Genomic DNA, 20,844 nt, shown 5'->3' with positions numbered 1-20,844 from the left:
ACGAGACCCGGCCCTTAACGGCCGAGCGGGGGGAGAAACTGCGTCCCTTGGGGCGGCCATTTTGGCTCCACACCGCCGCTAAATTACTGCGCAGGAGCGCCGGGTCTGGAGCCACAATGGAGGCTGTTTCCACTGTGACGTTGTAACCTAGAAAGGCGGAGCGTAACTCCCTGGTAACGCAGCCCACACAGGAAAAAGTAAACATTCTCCCAGGGCTGCACCCATGGGTTAATGAGAGTCTTGCAACATAGACCTCGCAGCCAGGCCCGAAGGCTTTGTAAATGCGTCCGTAAGATGTCGGGGCGTCAACTCTGGTGTCTGACTACGATCAGTGAGAGTGGGGGGTGTCAGTTAATTAACCCCTGATCTGTGGGCAGTGGGGCTGCTGGTGCAGAGTTATCTAATTGGGGGGTGCAGGTAATTCTGGGGGCTGTGTGTTGGCGGAGTGAAGCGGTACTGTGCAGCTCTGTCCACCAGAGGGCGACAGAAACACACACTCCCCACGATCCGTCCTCGCAGTTCCTGGATCCTCGGAGCATTATCATCATCATCCTCATCTGGATTCAACACCTCCAGAGTTTTTACAATGACATTTCAGACAACAGTAATAACGCTGAACTGTCTCCAGACTATTTGTAAATGTCAGAACCTTACCTTGCAAGGTGAAAGCGTACCTTATCGTAAACTCATGTAATCTTTGTCTGTGTGTGTTTGTGTGAAACGCTGAACTGTATCATGTGCGCCGGTGGCGCGATATGTACTCTTGTCTGTATTGTATACATCTCTGTTGTTCCAGTAAAAACGAAGTTGGAAAAGAGCGACCACACTCAGCCGAGCGGGTCTCTTTTCAAAACGACTGGCGAAAACGCGCCACATCTCCAGCACGTCTTCCGCCGGCGCGGTGATTTAACTGTGTTTTTCTTGTTCTGCGTGTCGAGTCCACCTGCAGCACAGTCACCTGGCGAGCGGGTCCCCCGTGATCCCAGTCAGTAACTCCTCACAACTTCACAGTGGATGTCAATGTCTTATGACATGTCTCTGCTGTAAATGTCTGTAGATGTTATTTTACTTTTATTTTTGTTTTGTTTGTCATGTTAATTGTATTTTTTATTTGCTTTGGCAACACTGATTGTACCCATCGGTCATGCTAGTAAAGCCCCTTGAATTGAACCCCACCCCCCCCAAAGTCAAGGTCAGGTTCCAGTGTTTGACACTGGACGAGTTAGACAGGTCCCGCCTCCCCCCCCCCCGAGAGTCAGCTGACACGCGAGGGCTCACGTGGCTGCGGGCACGGTCATATGACAGCGAGCAGCCCGGACACGGCACCCGGAACTGCTCGCAAGGCTGGGCCACTCCGCTCCGAAGCCCGGTTCTGTTGGGAAAGACCCGTCTGCAGGCGCGCTTCCGGACTCGGGACTCAATGGGTAAGTCGGGCGAGATCGTCCCTGCTGCTAGCGGGGCTATTGATTCTACTAGCGGGGCTGTTAGGGCTGCTAGCGGGGCTGTTAATTCTACTAGCGGGGCTGTTAGTGCTGCTAGCGGGGCTATTGATTCTACTAGCGGGGCTGTTAGTGCTGCTGTTTCTGCTGGCCGGGCTGTTATTCCTATAGCGCCTGCCAGTCGGTAGCTACTCTCCCAGCCGCGGAGAGTCCGGCACTGCTGGAGCAGGTACCTCTGAGCCCGGCTGCTCTGCGGAGCAGAGCAGTGCTCGGTTCTGACCCCGAGCGCCGCGGCTCGGTTCTGACTCCGGGCTTCCCCTGCAGTTTCAGGCATGAGCCCCCGGCGGGTGGCGCTCTGGGTGCTGGCGCTCGCCTCGGCCGCCTCGGCTCTGGACAACGGGCTGATGAGGACCCCGCCGATGGGATGGCTGGCGTGGGAGCGGTTCCGCTGCGACATCGACTGCGAGAATGACCCCAAAAACTGTATCAGGTACCGTCCACTGTCTGTATTCACCCCTCTTTCTCTCAGTGCAGTGTCAGTGTACAGTAGTGTGCAGGAGGAGTGTGTGTATTAACCCCTCTCTCTCTCTCAGTGCAGTGTCAGTGTACAGTAGTGTGCAGGAGGAGTGTGTGTATTAACCCCCCTCTCTCTCAGTGCAGTGTCAGTGTACAGTAGTGTGCAGGAGGAGTGTGTGTATTAACCCCTCTCTCTCAGTGCAGTGTCAGTGTACAGTAGTGTGCAGGAGGAGTGTGTGTATTAACCCCTCTCTTTCTCTCAGTGCAGTGTCAGTGTACAGTAGTGTGCAGGAGGAGTGTGTGTATTAACCCCTCTCTCTCTCAGTGCAGTGTCAGTGTACAGTAGTGTGCAGGAGGAGTGTGTGTATTAACCCCTCTCTCTCTCAGTGCAGTGTCAGTGTACAGTAGTGTGCAGGAGGAGTGTGTGTATTAACCCCTCTCTCTCTCTCTCTCAGTGCAGTGTCAGTGTACAGCAGTGCGCAGGAGGAGTGTGTGTATTAACCCCCCTCTCTCTCAGTGCAGTGTCAGTGTACAGTAGTGTGCAGGAGGAGTGTGTGTATTAACCCCCCTCTCTCTCAGTGCAGTGTCAGTGTACAGTAGTGTGCAGGAGGAGTGTGTGTATTAACCCCTCTCTCTCTCAGTGCAGTGTCAGTGTACAGTAGTGTGCAGGAGGAGTGTGTGTATTAACCCCTCTCTCTCAGTGCAGTGTCAGTGTACAGTAGTGTGCAGGAGGGGTGTGTGTATTAACCCCTCTCTCTCTCTCAGTGCAGTGTCAGTGTACAGCAGTGCGCAGGAGGAGTGTGTGTATTAACCCCTCTCTCTCAGTGCAGTGTCAGTGTACAGTAGTGTGCAGGAGGAGTGTGTGTATTAACCCCTCTCTCTCAGTGCAGTGTCAGTGTACAGTAGTGCGCAGGAGGAGTGTGTGTATTAACCCCTCTCTCTCAGTGCAGTGTCAGTGTACAGTAGTGTGCAGGAGGAGTGTGTGTATTAACCCCTCTCTCTCAGTGCAGTGTCAGTGTACAGTAGTGTGCAGGAGGAGTGTGTGTATTAACCCCTCTCTCTCAGTGCAGTGTCAGTGTACAGTAGTGTGCAGGAGGAGTGTGTGTATTAACCCCCTCTCTCTCAGTGAGAGACTCTTCATGGACATGGCGGACCGGTTGGCGGAGGATGGCTGGCGGGAGCTGGGCTACGTCTACGTCAACATCGACGACTGCTGGGCCTCCAAGCAGCGCGATGCCCAGGGGCGCCTGCAGCCCGACCCCAAGCGCTTCCCCGGGGGCATCGCCAAGCTCGCCCGCTACGTGCACGACCGCGGCCTGCGTCTCGGCATCTACGGCGACCTGGGCACCTACACCTGCGGCGGCTACCCCGGCACCACGCTGGACAAGATCGAGCTGGACGCCCAGACCTTCGCCGAGTGGGGGGTGGACATGCTGAAGCTGGACGGCTGCTACTCCAATGCCTCTGTGCAGGAGCTGGGTGAGGCGGTCAGCGTGGGAAAATCACAACTCGCACTAATACAGGCCCTAGAGACACCCCTCACACACAGAGATTAATACTGACCCTAGAAACACCCCTAATACACAGAGATTAATATAGACCCTAATACTGACCCTAGAGACACCCCTAATACACGGAGATTAATACAGACCCTAGAGACACCCCTTACACACGGAGTTTAATACAGACCCTAATACTGACCTTAGAGACACCCCTAATACATGGAGATTAATACAGGCCCTAGAGACACACCCCACACACAGAGATTAATATAGACCCTAATACTGACCCTAATACATGGAGATTAATACAGACCCTAGAGACACCCCTTACACACGGAGATTAATACAGACCCTAATACTGACCTTAGAGACACCCCTAATACATGGAGATTAATACAGGCCCTAGAGACACACCCCACACCCCACACACAGAGATTAATACAGACCCTAGAGACACCCCTAACACACAAAGATAATACAAACCTCAATACAGAGATTAATATAGACCTTACAGACACCCTTAACAACTGAGGCTAACCCTGATACAGGACCTAGGGACGCCTTTTATACAATGAGGGTGATTTAAAAGTTAATAGATCCTAGGGTGATATGACTGCGCATACAGCAGTATTCATGACTCTGTGTGTGGTGTCTCTCTTCCTCCCTCTGAAAGGCTACCCACTGATGTCTAAGGCTCTCCTTGCCACCGGCCGCCCCATTGGCTATTCCTGCAGTTGGCCCGCCTACCAGGGCGGGCTTCCTCCCAAGGTACCTCTTCTGATTGGCTCCCCTAGATGTCCGTTATTGCTTTTTGCATCTATCAACTTCCTGATCTTGCTCGACGGAGGCAGTTCTCGTGCTTTTGGCCTTCTTCTCCAGTGTGGGTGGGGTGTGTCTCAGTGATAGGACCGTGAGAGAGAAGGTGCCATGACTGGAGTGTAGACTAATTGATTAATTAACACTGCAGGTTAATTACACGCTGCTGGGAGAGATCTGTAACCTGTGGAGGAACTACGGTGATATCCAGGACTCCTGGGCCAGCGTGCTGAGCATCGTCGACTGGTTCTTCAACAATCAGGACGTCCTGCAGCCTGCGGCCGGCCCGGGACGCTGGAACGACCCGGACATGGTCAGTCTGCCCGCCGGCGGCGTCCGGGGGTGGGGGCGTGCGGGGAGACGCGTCCTGACGAGCGAACCTCTCTGTCTCAGCTGATTGTAGGAGACTTCGGCCTCAGTATCGATCAGTCCCGCTCCCAGATGGCGCTGTGGGCCATCATGGCCGCCCCCCTGTTCATGTCGAATGACCTGCGAACCCTGAGCGGGGAGGCCCAGGCGCTGCTGCAGAACAAGAATGTGATCGCGGTCAACCAGGACCCCCTGGGCATCCAGGGCAGGAGGATCGTCAAGGTACAGAGAGCATGTCTGTACTAACCCCTCTCTCTCTCAGTGCAGTGTTAATGTACTGGAGTGTCCAGTCAGTGTGTCTGTATTAACCCCCCTCTCTCTCAGTGCAGTGTTAATGTACTGGAGTGTCCAGTCAGTGTGTCTGTATTAACCCCCCTCTCTCTCAGTGCAGTGTTAATGTACTGGAGTGTCCAGTCAGTGTGTCTGTATTAACCCCTCTCTCTCTCAGTGCAGTGTTAATGTACTGGAGTGTCCAGTCAGTGTGTCTGTATTAACCCCTCTCTCTCTCAGTGCAGTGTTCATGTACTGGAGTGTCCAGTCAGTGTGTCTGTATTAACCCCTCTGTCTCTCTAGGAGAAGACTGGTATTGAAGTCTTCATGCGTCCGCTGGCAGAGTCAGCCAGTGCCCTGGTCTTCTTCAGCCGCCGCACAGACATGCCGTACAGATACCAGAGCTCCCTGAACAAGCTTGGCTACACTGGTGGCCACTACCTGGTGGGTCTCGCTGCCTCTTCTTTCTGGTCTCATTGACTTTTCTGCCTTGGCTTTCCTCCCTCTGTCCCTCTGTCCAGCCGGCCCTCACGGCCCCTCTGTCCCTCTGTCCAGTCGGCACTCACGGCCCCTCTGTCCCTTTGTCCCTCTCCCAGGTGTATGACTTGTTCTCCGGAGCCGCGGTCAGGCAGCTCTCAGACTCCCAGGTCTTCACCGTGTCCATCAACCCCACGGGCGTGGTCATGTGGTACGTCTACCCCATGCAGCGCGGGGGCCGGGCGGCGCAGGAGGGCGTGGGGGCAGGGCTCGGCCCCGGTTTCCACCCAGGATACGGGGGGGGTGCCAGACGCACCCGTCCCCCCAGTCTGCTGTAAAGGCCGGGCCCCGTCTGTCCGTGGCTCCTGGGGTCCAGAGCCCCACTCCCCCCAGCCGGGACGGGGCCGGTGGCTCTGTGTGCTGCTCTGCTGTTCCCCACAGACTCGGCCAGGGCTCCTGATACACCCCCGAATTACTGACGCAGCTCCACTGTCACCCCGAATTACTGACGCCGCTCCAGTTGTCCCCCACGTTAGTGACGCAGTGCTGTCGACCCCTTAGTTGTCTGAGGAGTGACTGCTACCCCCGACACAGGCACAGCGTCCCCCCCCACATTCAGACAGTGCCCCCGGAGCCCCGGACAGACGCCTGACCCCAGAGCCAGACTGTCAGGAAGACTTGTTTACAAGCGGTACTACTGCTGGCGAGAAGCACGATGGTGATCGCTGTCTTTCCCCAATCAGCAGGAGGGGGGAGGTGTGTGCGCGCGGGGCAGGGGGCAGGGGACAGGGGGCGTGTCCCAGCGAGCCGCCACGCCCCCTCACTCCCACGCCCACCCCGGCAGAGCCACACCCTTCCTGCTCCTGATCTCTGTGAAAAACTGGCAATGGTGATTTATTTTTCTAAATCTATTAAAAGATTTTTCACTTATGGGCTTGGAGAGCAGGCTGTGGCTCTGTGAGGTGCGAGTGTTGCTATGGGGGGGCTGTGATGTGAGGTCACTCCTGCCCCCCCTCTCTGGCTCCCCAGTGGGGGTGAAGGGGGCCCCTCTTGTAGGTGAAGCTGTTTGGCAAGAGAAGAGCACCACCCACCCTCCTCTCTGTGTGAAACTGGGACACCTAGTGGCCACGCAGGGTATCTGCACTACTCAGGTAAAACTTCATCACCTCCGCACAGAGCAGATGCCAAGACACTGTAAAAACCCAGCTCCACCACAACATTAACGATTTGAGAACAGAATTTAATTTCCTCCTGCACGGCACACTCAGAGCCATCACCCTCAGTCCTATTTACAAACAGCAGAATAACAGGCTCCTGTCCAGGACTTCAATCATACTCTTCCTCAGTCCTGAACACAGCTACATGAGACTGAACCGACAGAAACTACCCCCCATGTTCCTCTGTACACAGAAGTGGTATACACCCAAAACAGATTAATCAATAAATACTGTACAGCAATATCACTGTACACATGAGACTGAAGTTAACAGAACAACAAAAATAAAATTAATTTATCTTAATGACAGTAGAGTACAGAGCAGAGGACTGTACAGCTCTCTACAGGAGCTCTAGAGCACAGAGCAGAGGGACTGTACAGCTCTCTACAGGAGCTCTAGCGCAGAGGGCAGAGGACTGTACAGGTCTCTAGAGTAACTAGAGCACAGAGCAGAGGACTGTACAGCTCTCTACAGGAGCTCTAGAGCACAGGGCAGAGGACTGTGCAGCTCTCTACAGGATCTCTAGAGCACAGAGCAGAGGACTGTACAGCTCTCTAGAGTAACTCTAGAGCACAGAGCAGAGGACTGTGCAGCTCTCTACAGTAACTCTAGAGCACAGGGCAGAGGACTGTGCAGCTCTCTACAGGAGCTCTAGAGCACAGGGCAGAGGACTGTGCAGCTCTCTACAGGAGCTCTAGAGCACAGGGCAGAGGACTGTGCAGCTCTCTACAGTAACTCTAGAGCACAGAGCAGAGGACTACAGCTCTCTACAGGAGCTCTAGAGCACAGAGCAGAGGACTGTACAGCTCTCTACACTCACTAGACCCCTGCTGCTGCCGGCAGTGATACCGGAACCGGTGCCAGCTCAGCTCGGTTACAGCTGGTTCTGGAGGTCCGTGACTCCAGGGGAAATTTGAACAAGTGCTGCGATCCATCCTGCAGTCTCTGCCGGGCTCTGAAGAAGCAGACGGGGACTGTATGGTTCGCTAACACACAGCACACAGACGGCCAACTTCATCTACACAACACAGGAGCGCCAGCATCTCTGCACATCCTCCTGTTACCATGGTTACTGCAGCCTGGAGGTCGCCCCGCCTCCGTCCCAGTCCGGTTTCCTTGGAAACGCATTCACGCCCCCCCACTTCTGGCCAATCAGATCCTCCTTCTCCGCTCGCCGATGGACCAATCGGCTGCCTCCGTTCACTAGAGGGAAAGGAAATGCATTAAGAGTGCGGCTCGAGGTCCTCACTTCCTGTCCGTCCCCCACTTCCTTCCCCCTCTCTCTGGTCACTCCGGCCGGGACGGGTGAGCTCCTGTACGGACAGGCCTGGGGTTCACAGGTCGGCTCCCCGTCCTGTTCGTGGCGAGAGTGAAGTCCCTTCGCTCTGCCCCTTCGGGGCGGCCGAGACGCGTACCTGGTGCTGCAGGAAGGTCGTCTGCCGGAAGAACTTGGAGACGGCGAAGGCCCCGGGCCGCAGGGAGCCCTCCCCCAGCCACACCGGCCGGCCCTGGGACACCGCCCCCCGCAGGCCCAGGCTGCGCAGCACCTGAGCCCCAGGCCTCTCGCCCCCAGCGGGCCGGCGGGCCACAGTCAGGTAAAACACGTCCTTCTGCTGCTCCAGGTGCACGACTGCAGGGCAGAGACAGACAGACAGACAGGTTTACTTGCAGACCAGACACAGACAGGTTTACTTACAGACCAGAGAGGCCCAGAGACAGACAGAGAGACAGACAGACAGAGCAGGCTCAGAGACCAGAAGAGGAGGACCAGGCTCAGAGACAGACCAGACAAACAGGCTCAAACACACATCAGGCAGGCTGAGAGACGACAGGCATTCAGGCTCAGAGGCACTGAGAGACAGAGAGAGAGACAGGGACACAGAGAGGAAGAGTCAGGAAGACTGACCGGCGGCTGTCCACAAGGTGTCTGTGGTCTCGGCAATCTGCAGGAGGACTGTGGGATAGGCAGGGTGCAGCAGGTACAGCCTCTGGAAGACTGCAGAGCCCTGGGGCCCCGGCGGCGCCTGCAGCAGCCAGGGATCGATAACCAATCAATAACTAACCAATCCGTCAATCAGCCAGCACACCCGCCCACAGCCCCCCCTCAACCCAGCAGTCGACTCGGTGAACTGTCAATGGATTCGGAGAGAGTCGCTCCAGGCAAGCTGCTCTTCCCGGGAGAGTGCCGTGGTCCGCTCCGGTCGGGTCGGGCCCAGCGATCTCGCCAGGTGTCAGACACAGGCCCGGTTCAGGGTTCGAGATGCAGCTCTGCTTCTACCCACAGCTCCAGTAGAGCTCATGGGAGCAAATTAAGGGGCGGGTAGGCAAGACCGGGGGGGTTGGGGGGCTTGGGGTGGGGTATCAACAGAGCCGAGCCCCCCACGCTGAGGACAGCTGGTCCGCCAGGGGACGTGTGGGGACGTGTGGGGACGTGTGACCACTCCCAGAGCTGAGCCAGAAACCAGCGGCCGGCTTCAGCGGCACAACCCGCGCCGTACTCACGGTTGCCTTGGTGACGTTGCTGGAGGGCCGCGGGTCGCCCGCCCAGAAGAGGAAGGCCGAGCGGCCGGTGGAGGTCAGGACCGCCGAGCCCCGCACGCCGGGGAAGTGGGAGCTGAACTCCGCCTCCCACAGGCTCCGCCCAGACGCGCCGTCAATCACCTGCACCTGTTCGAGAAACACACTCATGCTAGCCGCTCCCACACCTGCACCTGGGCGGGACTGAGAAACACTGGCCCCTCCCACAGGCTCCGCCCAGACGCGCCGTCAATCACCTGCACATGGGCGGGGCCGAGAAACAGTCACACTAGCCCTTCCCACACCTGCACCTGGGCAGGACTGAGAAACACACTGGCCCCTCCCACAGGCTCCGCCCACACACTCCGTCAATCACCTGCACCTGGGCGGGGCCTAGAAACACAGTCACACTAGCCCCTCCCACATCTGCACCTGGGCGGGGCCAAGAAGCATGGTCACACTAGCCCCTCCCACAGGCTCCGCCCAGACGCGCCGTCAATCACTTGCACCTGGGCGGGGCCTGTGGGAGGACGTGGCCCGAGAAGCACGGTCAAGCTCGCCCCTCCCTAGGCGTGTGGAGGTGAGATGTCCAGGGCGGACACACGCAGGAGACGCAACACCCGGGACCCGTCTCCACCCACCTTCTGGACGCCGTGAGCGAGGGACTGCAGGAGTAGGTCTGGCGTTGAGTCGTTGCTGAAGAGGCCGGGCACAGGCTGGCTGGGAGAGGAAGGAGGGGGGCGGGGTCACGCAGGTGGCACCCACAGAGACCCCCCTCGCTCACGCGCTGAGACCCGCGGCGCCCCCCCGCGCTCACCTCTGCAGCGGCGGCGTGGCGAGGGTCCAGACGGAGCGCGCGTCGGCCCCGCCCAGCACCGACACGCCCCGGTTACCCGCCAGCACCCAGTCGCTGCAGTTTACTGTTCCCACCACCAGGGGGAGCAAGAACTTCACCTGCACCGTGGCCCTACAGGGGGAGACTGTGTGTGAGACAGCAGTGCAGTACAGCGCAGAGCATGCGGGTTACAGCACACAGCACAGTACAGCACAGAGCACGGGTTACAGCACACAGCACGTGAGTTACAACACACAGCGCAGTACAGCACAGAGCACGCGAGCTACAGCACAGAGCAGTGCAGTATAGCACAGAGCATGAGTTACAGCACACAGCGCGCGAGTTACAGCACACAGTGCAGTACAGCACACAGCGCATGAGCTACAGTATAAGACACAGATTAGCAGGCAGTACAGTGGGTTAGAGTAACAGATTAGCAGGCAGTACAGTGGGTTACGTACCGGGAGATGTGGATGAGGGTTGAGGAATTGGCTGTTCTCAGTTTCTCCCAGCTGGGGTCCTTAAGGCGCAGAAATGAGGGCAGGGAGTGCCTTCCATTCGCCTGCATATAAATGTCTTTCAAAGAGGCCGCCTCCACAGTGCCTGAGGAAAATGTATATAATGTTGGCTTTACTTTAAAAGGTTACACTTGCATAAAGCACCGTGGTCAGGATGAGAGTCAAAGTTAGGGTGGGATCAGAGGTCAAGACCAGAGCGAGAAAGCTGACGTCACTCACCCAGGCCAAAGAGGATGTACTGGGCGCCCAGCCTGGTCACGTGCAGCTCTGGGCCAATCAGCTGCCCTTCTGCAGTAGTCAGGTTAAAGGTCACAGGATGACCAATGGGAGTACCAGAGGCACCAGACAGCAGGAGGAGGGAGAGGTCAGACACCTGTGAGAGAGAGGGGTTAATACACACACACTGACTGGACACTCCAGTACATTAACACTGCACTGAGAGAGAGAGGGGTTAATACACACAGACTGACTGGACACTCCAGTACATTAACACTGCACTGAGAGAGAGAGGGGTTAATACAGACACACTGACTGGACACTCCAGTACATTAACACTGCACTGAGAGAGAGAGGGGTTAATACACACACACTGACTGGACACTCCAGTACATTAACACTGCACTGAGAGAGAGAGGGGTTAATACAGACACACTGACTGGACACTCCAGTACATTAACACTGCACTGAAAGAGAGAGGGGTTCATACAGACACACTGACTGGACACTCCAGTACATTAACACTGTGTTACAGGAAGGTGTGCCAGGTGTATTAGTTACGTGACTGTGGGGAAGAGTCACAAGGAATTTAATGAGAAAAGAGTTTTTGCTCATTTTTAATAAACCAATGTATAAATTAACTTTTCGCTCCTAGAGAGATGGATGACAAAAGATGTCTTTTCTTAACCACAGGGCACGTGTGTGCCAGTCTGAGCAGCGGACAGCGAGACGATGTCCAAGCTGAGGGGTCACCTGGTCAGCAGGCAGGGTGGCGATCAGGAGGTCAGGAACCGAGTCCCCAGTGAGGTCAGCGAGGGACACAGCCGGAGAGACGATCTTACCGGGAGACACTGACCACAGCATTGACCCTGCAACCAGAACACCAACACCAGTGTAACCCAGTGACCACTGACCACTCACTGACACACTGACCACTCACTGACACTGACCACTGACTGCACGGCATACTGACAGCCTGACTGTATCAAACTCCAAGAGCCCACTGCGTGACTCACTGCTTTGCTGACCCCAGCAGTCCGTCGAGATGTTTGTGTGTTTCCTGGTATCACAGCTCTCACCTGTGTTGCTGCTGACGGCTGTGAGGTGTGTGGATCCCATTAGTAGACACATTGACCGTCTGACCTGTCCGCCTGGAGCTGCCCAGCCCAGTCCACACTGGACCGACACCAGAGCCTCTGGAAATGCTGTGGACCACAGTGACCCTCCATCCAATCCAGATACTGCCAGCACACTGAATACTGAGAGAGAGGGGTTAATACAGACACACTGACTGGACGCTCCAGTACATTAACACTGCACTGAGAGAGAGGCGGGTTAATACAGACACACTGACTGGACACTCCAGTACTGAGAGAAGTGTACTGTTTCATGCTGGCCACTCCACACCAGTGAGCTCACAGTCCTGCAGTGTCCTGACAGTACTGGTAGAATTACCTTTGCTTTTGCCCTGGGGTTCAGCGCTGTGATTGCCCAGCTGGGTCACTCCCACAATGATGTCAGTGATGGTGTCATTGTCCACATCCCATAATGCCAGAGGTGGGAGGTTGGAATCTGCAGAGGTGAGCACAGTTATATCCTCTGACCAAGCAGCTGCCCTGCTAATTCATTTCTGTGCTCTAGTGACTGGGAGTCAGTGCAGCGGAAGGCAGCGACACAGTCAGAGTGTCGGGGGGCTAGAGATTCAGGGGGTCAGTGTGTCAGGGGGTCAGAGTGACAGGGGGTCAGAGTGTCGGGGGGCTAGAGATTCAGGGGGTCAGTGTGTCGGGGGGTCAGAGATTCAGGTGGTCAGAGATTCAGGGGGTCAGAGTGTCAGGGGGTCAGAGTGTCGGGGGGCTAGAGATTCAGGGGGTCAGAGTGTCGGGGGGTCAGAGTGTCGGGGGGCTAGAGATTTAGGGGGTCAGAGTGACGGGGTCAGAGTGTCGGGGGGTCAGAGTGTCGGGGGGTCAGAGATTCAGGGGGTTTAGAGATTCAGGGGGTCTGTGTGTCAGGGTGTCAGGGATTCAGGGGGTCAGTGTGTCAGGGGGTCAGAGTGTCAGGGGGTTAAAGATTCAGGGGGTCTGTGTGTCGGGGGGTCTGTGTGACAGGGTGTCAGGGATTCAGGGGGTCAGGCTGTCAGCCCCTCTCTAACCTGCGGTGAGCTCCAGCTCTCTCTCCCAGTGCTGGACTCCTAGCGCCTCCTGCTGGCAGGGAATGAGAAAGGCGCAGAGCAGCACGACCAGGACAGCGCAGCCCAGCGGCACCAGGAACGCAGTGGTCCGGGCAGCGCTCCTCCCGGCCGCCCTCCTCTTCCCTTCCGGGTCAGAGCCGGAGCTGGGCCCGCCAGCCTCGGACTCCCTCTGGGCCCGGAACTGCCGCAGCGCCGCCGGGTCCTGCGTCTGCTTGGCCCGCGGCCCGGTGCCCTTGCGCAGCCACTCTTCCTCCTCCTCCTCCTCCTCCCCGTCCCGCCCCCCGGCCGCCTCGGCGCTAACCCGGTTCAGCCCGTTTCGGGGATAGTTGAGGACCAGATCATCTTCTTCACTCTCGTCGCTGTCGGCCTGAGTGAGAGGATCATACTCCCCCAGGTCTGAACCCTTCTTCCCTGGAGAGAGGAGAGAGGAGACACTCAACACCACACTGGAGCACACGTCCAGCTGCACACACTCTGGAGCACACGTCCAGCTGCACACACACTGGAGCACACGTCCAGCTGCACACACTGGAGCACACGTCCAGCTACACACACACTGGAGCACACATCCAGCTACACACACACTGGAGCACACATCCAGCTACACACACTGGAGCACACGTCCAGCTACACACACACTGGAGCACACGTCCAGCTGCACACACTGGAGCACACGTCCAGCTACACACACACTGGAGCACACGTCCAGCTACACACACTGGAGCACACATCCAGCTACACACACTGGAGCACACGTCCAGCTACACACACACTGGAGCACACGTCCAGCTACACACACACTGGAGCACACGTCCAGCTACACACACACTGGAGCACACGTCCAGCTACACACACACTGGAGCACACGTCCAGCTACACACACTGGAGCACACGTCCAGCTACACACACACTGGAGCACACGTCCAGCTGCACACACTGGAGCACACGTCCAGCTACACACACACTGGAGCACACGTCCAGCTACACACACACTGGAGCACACGTCCAGCTACACACACTGGAGCACACATCCAGCTACACACACACTGGAGCACACGTCCGGCTACACACACACACTGGAGCACACGTCCAGCTACACACACTGGAGCACACGTCCAGCTACACACACTGGAGCACACGTCCGGCTACACACACACTGGAGCACACGTCCAGCTACACACACACTGGAGCACACGTCCAGCTACACACACACTGGAGCACACGTCCAGCTACACACACACTGGAGCACACGTCCAGCTACACACACTGGAGCACACGTCCAGCTACACACACTGGAGCACACGTCCAGCTACACACACACTGGAGCACACGTCCAGCTACACACACACTGGAGCACACGTCCAGCTACACACACACTGGAGCACACGTCCAGCTACACACACTCTGGAGCACACGTCCAGCTACACACACACTGGAGCACACGTCCAGCTACACACACTGGAGCACACGTCCAGCTACACACACACTGGAGCACACGTCCAGCTACACACACACTGGAGCACACGTCCAGCTACACACACACTGGAGCACACGTCCAGCTACACACACTGGAGCACACGTCCAGCTACACACACACTGGAGCACACGTCCAGCTACACACACACTGGAGCACACGTCCAGCTACACACACACTGGAGCACACATCCAGCTACACACACACTGGAGCACACGTCCAGCTACACACACTGGAGCACACATCCAGCTACACACACTGGAGCACACGTCCAGCTACACACACACTGGAGCACACGTCCAGCTACACACACACTGGAGCACACATCCAGCTACACACACTGGAGCACACGTCCAGCTACACACACACTGGAGCACACGTCCAGCTACACACACACTGGAGCACACGTCCAGCTACACACACACTGGAGCACACATCCAGCTACACACACACTGGAGCACACGTCCAGCTACACACACACTGGAGCACACGTCCAGCTACACACACTGGAGCACACATCCAGCTACACACACTGGAGCACACGTCCAGCTACACACACTGGAGCACACGTCCAGCTACACACACTGGAGCACACGTCCAGCTACACACACTGGAGCACACATCCAGCTACACACACACTGGAGCACACGTCCAGCTACACACACACTGGAGCACACGTCCAACTACACACACTGGAGCACACGTCCAGCTGCACACACACTGGAGCACACGTCCAGCTACACACACTGGAGCACACGTCCAGCTACACACACACTGGAGCACACGTCCGGCTACACACACACACTGGAGCACACGTCCAGCTACACACACTGGAGCACACATCCAGCTACACACACACACACTGGAGCACACGTCCAGCTACACACACACACACTGGAGCACACGTCCAGCTACACACACACTGGAGCACACGTCCAGCTACACACACACACACTGGAGCACACGTCCAGCTACACACACACTGGAGCACACGTCCAGCTACACACACTGGAGCACACATCCAGCTACACACACACTGGAGCACACGTCCAGCTACACACACACTGGAGCACACGTCCAGCTACACACACTGGAGCACACGTCCAGCTACACACACACTGGAGCACACGTCCAGCTACACACACTGGAGCACACGTCCAGCTACACACACTGGAGCACACGTCCAGCTACACACACTGGAGCACACGTCCAGCTACACACACACACTGGAGCACACGTCCAGCTACACACACTGGAGCACACGTCCAGCTACACACACTGGAGCACACGTCCAGCTACACACACTGGAGCACACATCCAGCTACACACACACTGGAGCACACGTCCAGCTACACACACACTGGAGCACACATCCAGCTACACACACACTGGAGCACACGTCCAGCTACACACACTGGAGCACACGTCCAGCTGCACACACTGGAGCACACGTCCAGCTACACACACTGGAGCACACGTCCAGCTACACACACTGGAGCACACATCCAGCTACACACACACTGGAGCACACGTCCAGCTACACACACACTGGAGCACACGTCCAGCTACACACACTGGAGCACACGTCCAGCTGCACACACTGGAGCACACGTCCAGCTACACACACACTGGAGCACACGTCCAGCTACACACACTGGAGCACACGTCCAGCTACACACACACTGGAGCACACGTCCAGCTACACACACACTGGAGCACACATCCAGCTACACACACTGGAGCACACGTCCAGCTACACACACACTGGAGCACACGTCCAGCTACACACACACTGGAGCACACGTCCAGCTACACACACACTGGAGCACACGTCCAGCTACACACACACTGGAGCACACGTCCAGCTACACACACTCTGGAGCACACGTCCAGCTACACACACACTGGAGCACACATCCAGCTACACACACACTGGAGCACACGTCCAGCTACACACACACTGGAGCACACGTCCAGCTACACACACACTGGAGCACACGTCCAGCTACACACACTGGAGCACACGTCCAGCTACACACACACTGGAGCACACGTCCAGCTACACACACTGGAGCACACGTCCAGCTACACACACACTGGAGCACACGTCCAGCTACACACACACTGGAGCACACGTCCAGCTACACACACTGGAGCACACGTCCAGCTACACACACACTGGAGCACACGTCCAGCTGCACACACTGGAGCACACGTCCAGCTACACACACTGGAGCACACGTCCAGCTACACACACACTGGAGCACACGTCCAGCTACACACACACTGGAGCACACGTCCAGCTACACACACACTGGAGCACACGTCCAGCTACACACACACTGGAGCACACATCCAGCTACACACACACTGGAGCACACGTCCAGCTACACACACACTGGAGCACACGTCCAGCTACACACACACTGGAGCACACATCCAGCTACACACACACTGGAGCACACGTCCAGCTACACACACACACACACTGGAGCACACGTCCAGCTACACACACACTGGAGCACACGTCCAGCTACACACACACTGGAGCACACATCCAGCTACACACACTGGAGCACACGTCCAGCTACACACACACTGGAGCACACGTCCAGCTACACACACACTGGAGCACACGTCCAGCTACACACACTGGAGCACACGTCCAGCTACACACACACTGGAGCACACATCCAGCTACACACACTGGAGCACACGTCCAGCTACACACACACTGGAGCACACGTCCAGCTACACACACTGGAGCACACATCCAGCTACACACACACTGGAGCACACGTCCAGCTACACACACACTGGAGCACACGTCCAGCTACACACACACTGGAGCACACATCCAGCTACACACACACTGGAGCACACGTCCAGCTACACACACACTGGAGCACACGTCCAGCTGCACACACACTAGAGCACACGTCCAGCTACACACACTGGAGCACACGTCCGGCTACACACACACTGGAGCACACGTCCGGCTACACACACACTGGAGCACACGTCCAGCTACACACACTGGAGCACACATCCAGCTACACACACACTGGAGCACACGTCCAGCTACACACACACTGGAGCACACGTCCAGCTACACACACACTGGAGCACACGTCCAGCTACACACACACTGGAGCACACGTCCAGCTACACACACTGGAGCACACGTCCAGCTACACACACTGGAGCACACGTCCAGCTACACACACTGGAGCACACGTCCAGCTACACACACACACTGGAGCACACGTCCAGCTACACACACTGGAGCACACGTCCAGCTACACACACTGGAGCACACGTCCGGCTACACACACACTGGAGCACACGTCCGGCTACACACACACTGGAGCACACGTCCAGCTACACACACTGGAGCACACGTCCAGCTGCACACACTGGAGCACACGTCCAGCTACACACACACTGGAGCACACGTCCAGCTACACACACACTGGAGCACACGTCCAGCTGCACACACACTAGAGCACACATCCAGCTACACACACACTGGAGCACACGTCCAGCTACACACACACTGGAGCACACGTCCAGCTACACACACACTGGAGCACACGTCCAGCTACACACACACTGGAGCACACGTCCAGCTGCACACACACTAGAGCACACGTCCAGCTACACACACTGGAGCACACGTCCAGCTACACACACTGGAGCACACGTCCGGCTACACACACACTGGAGCACACGTCCAGCTACACACACACTGGAGCACACGTCCAGCTACACACACTGGAGCACACGTCCAGCTACACACACTGGAGCACACATCCAGCTACACACACTGGAGCACACGTCCAGCTACACACACACTGGAGCACACATCCAGCTACACACACACACACACACTGGAGCACACGTCCAGCTACACACACACACACACTGGAGCACACGTCCAGCTGCACACACACTGGAGCACACATCCAGCTGCACACACACTGGAGCACACATCCAGCTACACACACACACACTGGAGCACACGTCCAGCTACACACACACACACACTGGAGCACACGTCCAGCTACACACACACTGGAGCACACGTCCAGCTACACACACACTGGAGCACACGTCCGGCTGCACACACACTGGAGCACATGTCCGGCTGCACACACACTGGAGCACAAGTCCGGCTCACTGGAGCACATACTGAGTCAACAAAACTCTTTCCGCGTCAAGATCTATGAGCACAGGTGCCCCTCAGGGCTGTGTGAGCTCACCAGTTCTGCTCACACTTTATACAAATGATTGTACAAGCAGTAGTCAAAGCAGCTTCATTTTCAAATTCTCAGACAATACAGCTGTTCTTGGCTTAATGCACAGGGGTAGCAGCTCATCTGTGTAGATGTCTGAAATCCAAAGGTTTGTGCAATGGTGTGACAACAACAGTCTCATTCTGAATGTTAAAACAGTTTCTGATCCCAGAGCAGTTGGTGATCACTCACAAGCAGTAATCCACAACGAATTTATCACTCAGGTCGACTCATATAAGTACTCAGGAGTACACAGAGACAGTCACCTTTGCTAGTCTACTCATGTTGAGAGTGTTTGCTCCAAAGATCAGCAGCACTTACATTTCCTGCGAAGACTAAGAGTGTATGGGGTTCGACAGGAAGTATCACAGGACAGGAAGGCTCACTGTTCCTCAGGCTGGGACGGGAGATCACACACTGTATTATTATTATTGAGAGACGGGCTCACTGTCTGTTCCTCAGGCTGGGACAGGAGATCACACACTGTATTATTATTATTGAGAGACAGACTCACTGTTCCTCTGGCTGGGACAGGAGATCACACACTGTATTATTATTATTGAGAGACAGGCTCACTGTTCCTCAGGCTGGGACAGGAGGTCACACACTGTATTATTATTATTGAGAGACAGGCTCACTGTCTGTTCCTCAGGCTGGGACAGGAGATCACACACTGTATTATTATTATTGAGAGACAGGCTCACTGTTCCTCAGGCTGGGACAGGAGATCACACACTGTATTATTATTATTGAGAGACAGGCTCACTGTCTGTTCCTCAGGCTGGGACAGGAGGTCACACACTGTATTATTATTATTGAGAGACAGGCTCACTGTCTGTTCCTCAGGCTGGGACAGGAGATCACACACTGTATTATTATTATTGAGAGACAGGCTCACTGTCTGTTCCTCAGGCTGGGACAGGAGGTCACACACTGTATTATTATTATTGAGAGACAGGCTCACTGTCTGTTCCTCAGGCTGGGACAGGAGATCACACACTGTATTATTATTATTGAGAGACAGACTCACTGTCTGTTCCTCAGGCTGGGACAGGAGATCACACACTGTATTTTTATTATTGAGAGACAGGCTCACTGTCTGTTCCTCAGGCTGGGACAGGAGATCACACACTGTATTTTTATTATTGAGAGACAGGCTCACTGTCTGTTCCTCAGGCTGGGACAGGAGATCACACACTGTAGTATTATTATTGAGAGACAGACTCACTGTCTGTTCCTCAGGCTGGGACAGGAGATCACACACTGTATTTGTATTATTGAGAGACAGGCTCACTGTCTGTTCCTCAGGCTGGGACAGGAGATCACACACTGTATTTGTATTATTGAGAGACAGGCTCACTGTTCCTCAGGCATTTGAAAATGAAGCTGCTTTGACTACTGCTTGTACAATCATTTGTATAAAGTGTGAGCAGAACTGGTGAGCTCACACAGCCCTGAGGGGCACCTGTGCTCATAGATCGTGACGCGGAAAGAGTTTTGTTGACCCAGTATGTGTCCCAGGAGGACACATACTGGGCTGCCAGTTCAACTGAGGTCCCTCCTCCCTCTCCCAGTAGGATTGAGGGTTGTTGTGATTCTGGCAGGTGTGGGAATTCTGGGATTAGATTTGTAAATTTGGGGAAGAATGCACTATCTCATACTCCACAGACATACTGTTTACAGTATCCACACTCCACAAACACACTGTGTGTATAATATCCACACTCCACAAACACACTGTGTGTATAACATCCACACTCCACAGATACAACAACAAAAAAATGATACACAAGTATATGAGCTGCGCATTTGCAGAAATTCCCTTTGGTACAACCGGTGTGTCTGCAGTGCATGTATCTGTGAACAAGGGTCTCCACCAGGTGTCTGTGACACGAGATAACATATCAGCGGCATGCAGGACGAGCGCAGCTCCAGCTACTCTCACTACTGCAACAGCTCTGTTCAGACTCCCCTCCAGTCCGGCACACCGCACAGACCCCCCTCCAGTCCCGCACACCGCACAGACCCCCTCCAGTCCCGCACACCGCACAGACCCCCTCCAGTCCCGCACACCGCACAGACTCCCCTCCAGTCCGGCACACCGCACAGACCCCCTCCAGTCCGGCACACCGCACAGACTCCCCTCCAGTCCCGCACACCGCACAGACCCCCTCCAGTCCGGCACACCGCACAGA

The 20,844-nt window shown here is 55.9% G+C and overlaps 2 protein-coding genes across 3 annotated transcripts in view; one reads left to right on the top strand and one right to left on the bottom strand.

The window, feature by feature from the left end:
• The first annotated feature begins 203 nt into the window (after positions 1-203).
• naga (N-acetylgalactosaminidase, alpha) lies at positions 204-6,319 on the top strand. The gene is made up of 8 exons (XM_088930851.1): positions 204-1,424; positions 1,764-1,929; positions 3,082-3,434; positions 4,131-4,225; positions 4,425-4,586; positions 4,667-4,864; positions 5,216-5,356; positions 5,509-6,319. The coding sequence occupies exons 1-8, from the start codon at positions 1,145-1,147 to the stop codon at positions 5,725-5,727; spliced, it is 1,614 nt and encodes a 537-aa protein (XP_088786977.1). The 5' UTR covers positions 204-1,144; the 3' UTR covers positions 5,728-6,319.
• Positions 6,320-6,608: 289 nt separating this feature from the next.
• fam234b (family with sequence similarity 234 member B) overlaps positions 6,609-20,844 on the bottom strand; it is a 15,790-nt gene continuing 1,554 nt past the window's right edge. The window contains exons 2-13 of one of the 2 annotated variants that reach the window (XM_088930835.1): positions 12,842-13,291; positions 12,148-12,264; positions 11,772-11,951; positions 11,446-11,561; positions 10,696-10,849; positions 10,420-10,561; positions 9,941-10,090; positions 9,765-9,843; positions 9,109-9,273; positions 8,513-8,630; positions 8,022-8,236; positions 6,609-7,809 (exon numbers count right to left, since the gene is read on the bottom strand). In XM_088930835.1, coding sequence (XP_088786961.1) covers positions 7,807-7,809; positions 8,022-8,236; positions 8,513-8,630; positions 9,109-9,273; positions 9,765-9,843; positions 9,941-10,090; positions 10,420-10,561; positions 10,696-10,849; positions 11,446-11,561; positions 11,772-11,951; positions 12,148-12,264; positions 12,842-13,291 — 1,889 coding nt within the window. In that variant the 3' untranslated portion in view covers positions 6,609-7,806. The remainder of the gene's footprint in view (positions 7,810-8,021; positions 8,237-8,512; positions 8,631-9,108; positions 9,274-9,764; positions 9,844-9,940; positions 10,091-10,419; positions 10,562-10,695; positions 10,850-11,445; positions 11,562-11,771; positions 11,952-12,147; positions 12,265-12,841; positions 13,292-20,844) is intronic. The other variant, XR_016093920.1, reaches the window with a different exon arrangement.

The sequence above is a fragment of the Atractosteus spatula genome, chromosome 13 (genome assembly GCF_055471065.1).
Source record: "Atractosteus spatula isolate fAtrSpa1 chromosome 13, fAtrSpa1.hap1, whole genome shotgun sequence".
NCBI classification, from domain to species: Eukaryota; Metazoa; Chordata; class Actinopteri; order Semionotiformes; family Lepisosteidae; genus Atractosteus; species Atractosteus spatula.
Note: the sequence above shows the minus strand (reverse complement) of the source record. Positions and strands in the feature narration are given on the sequence as shown.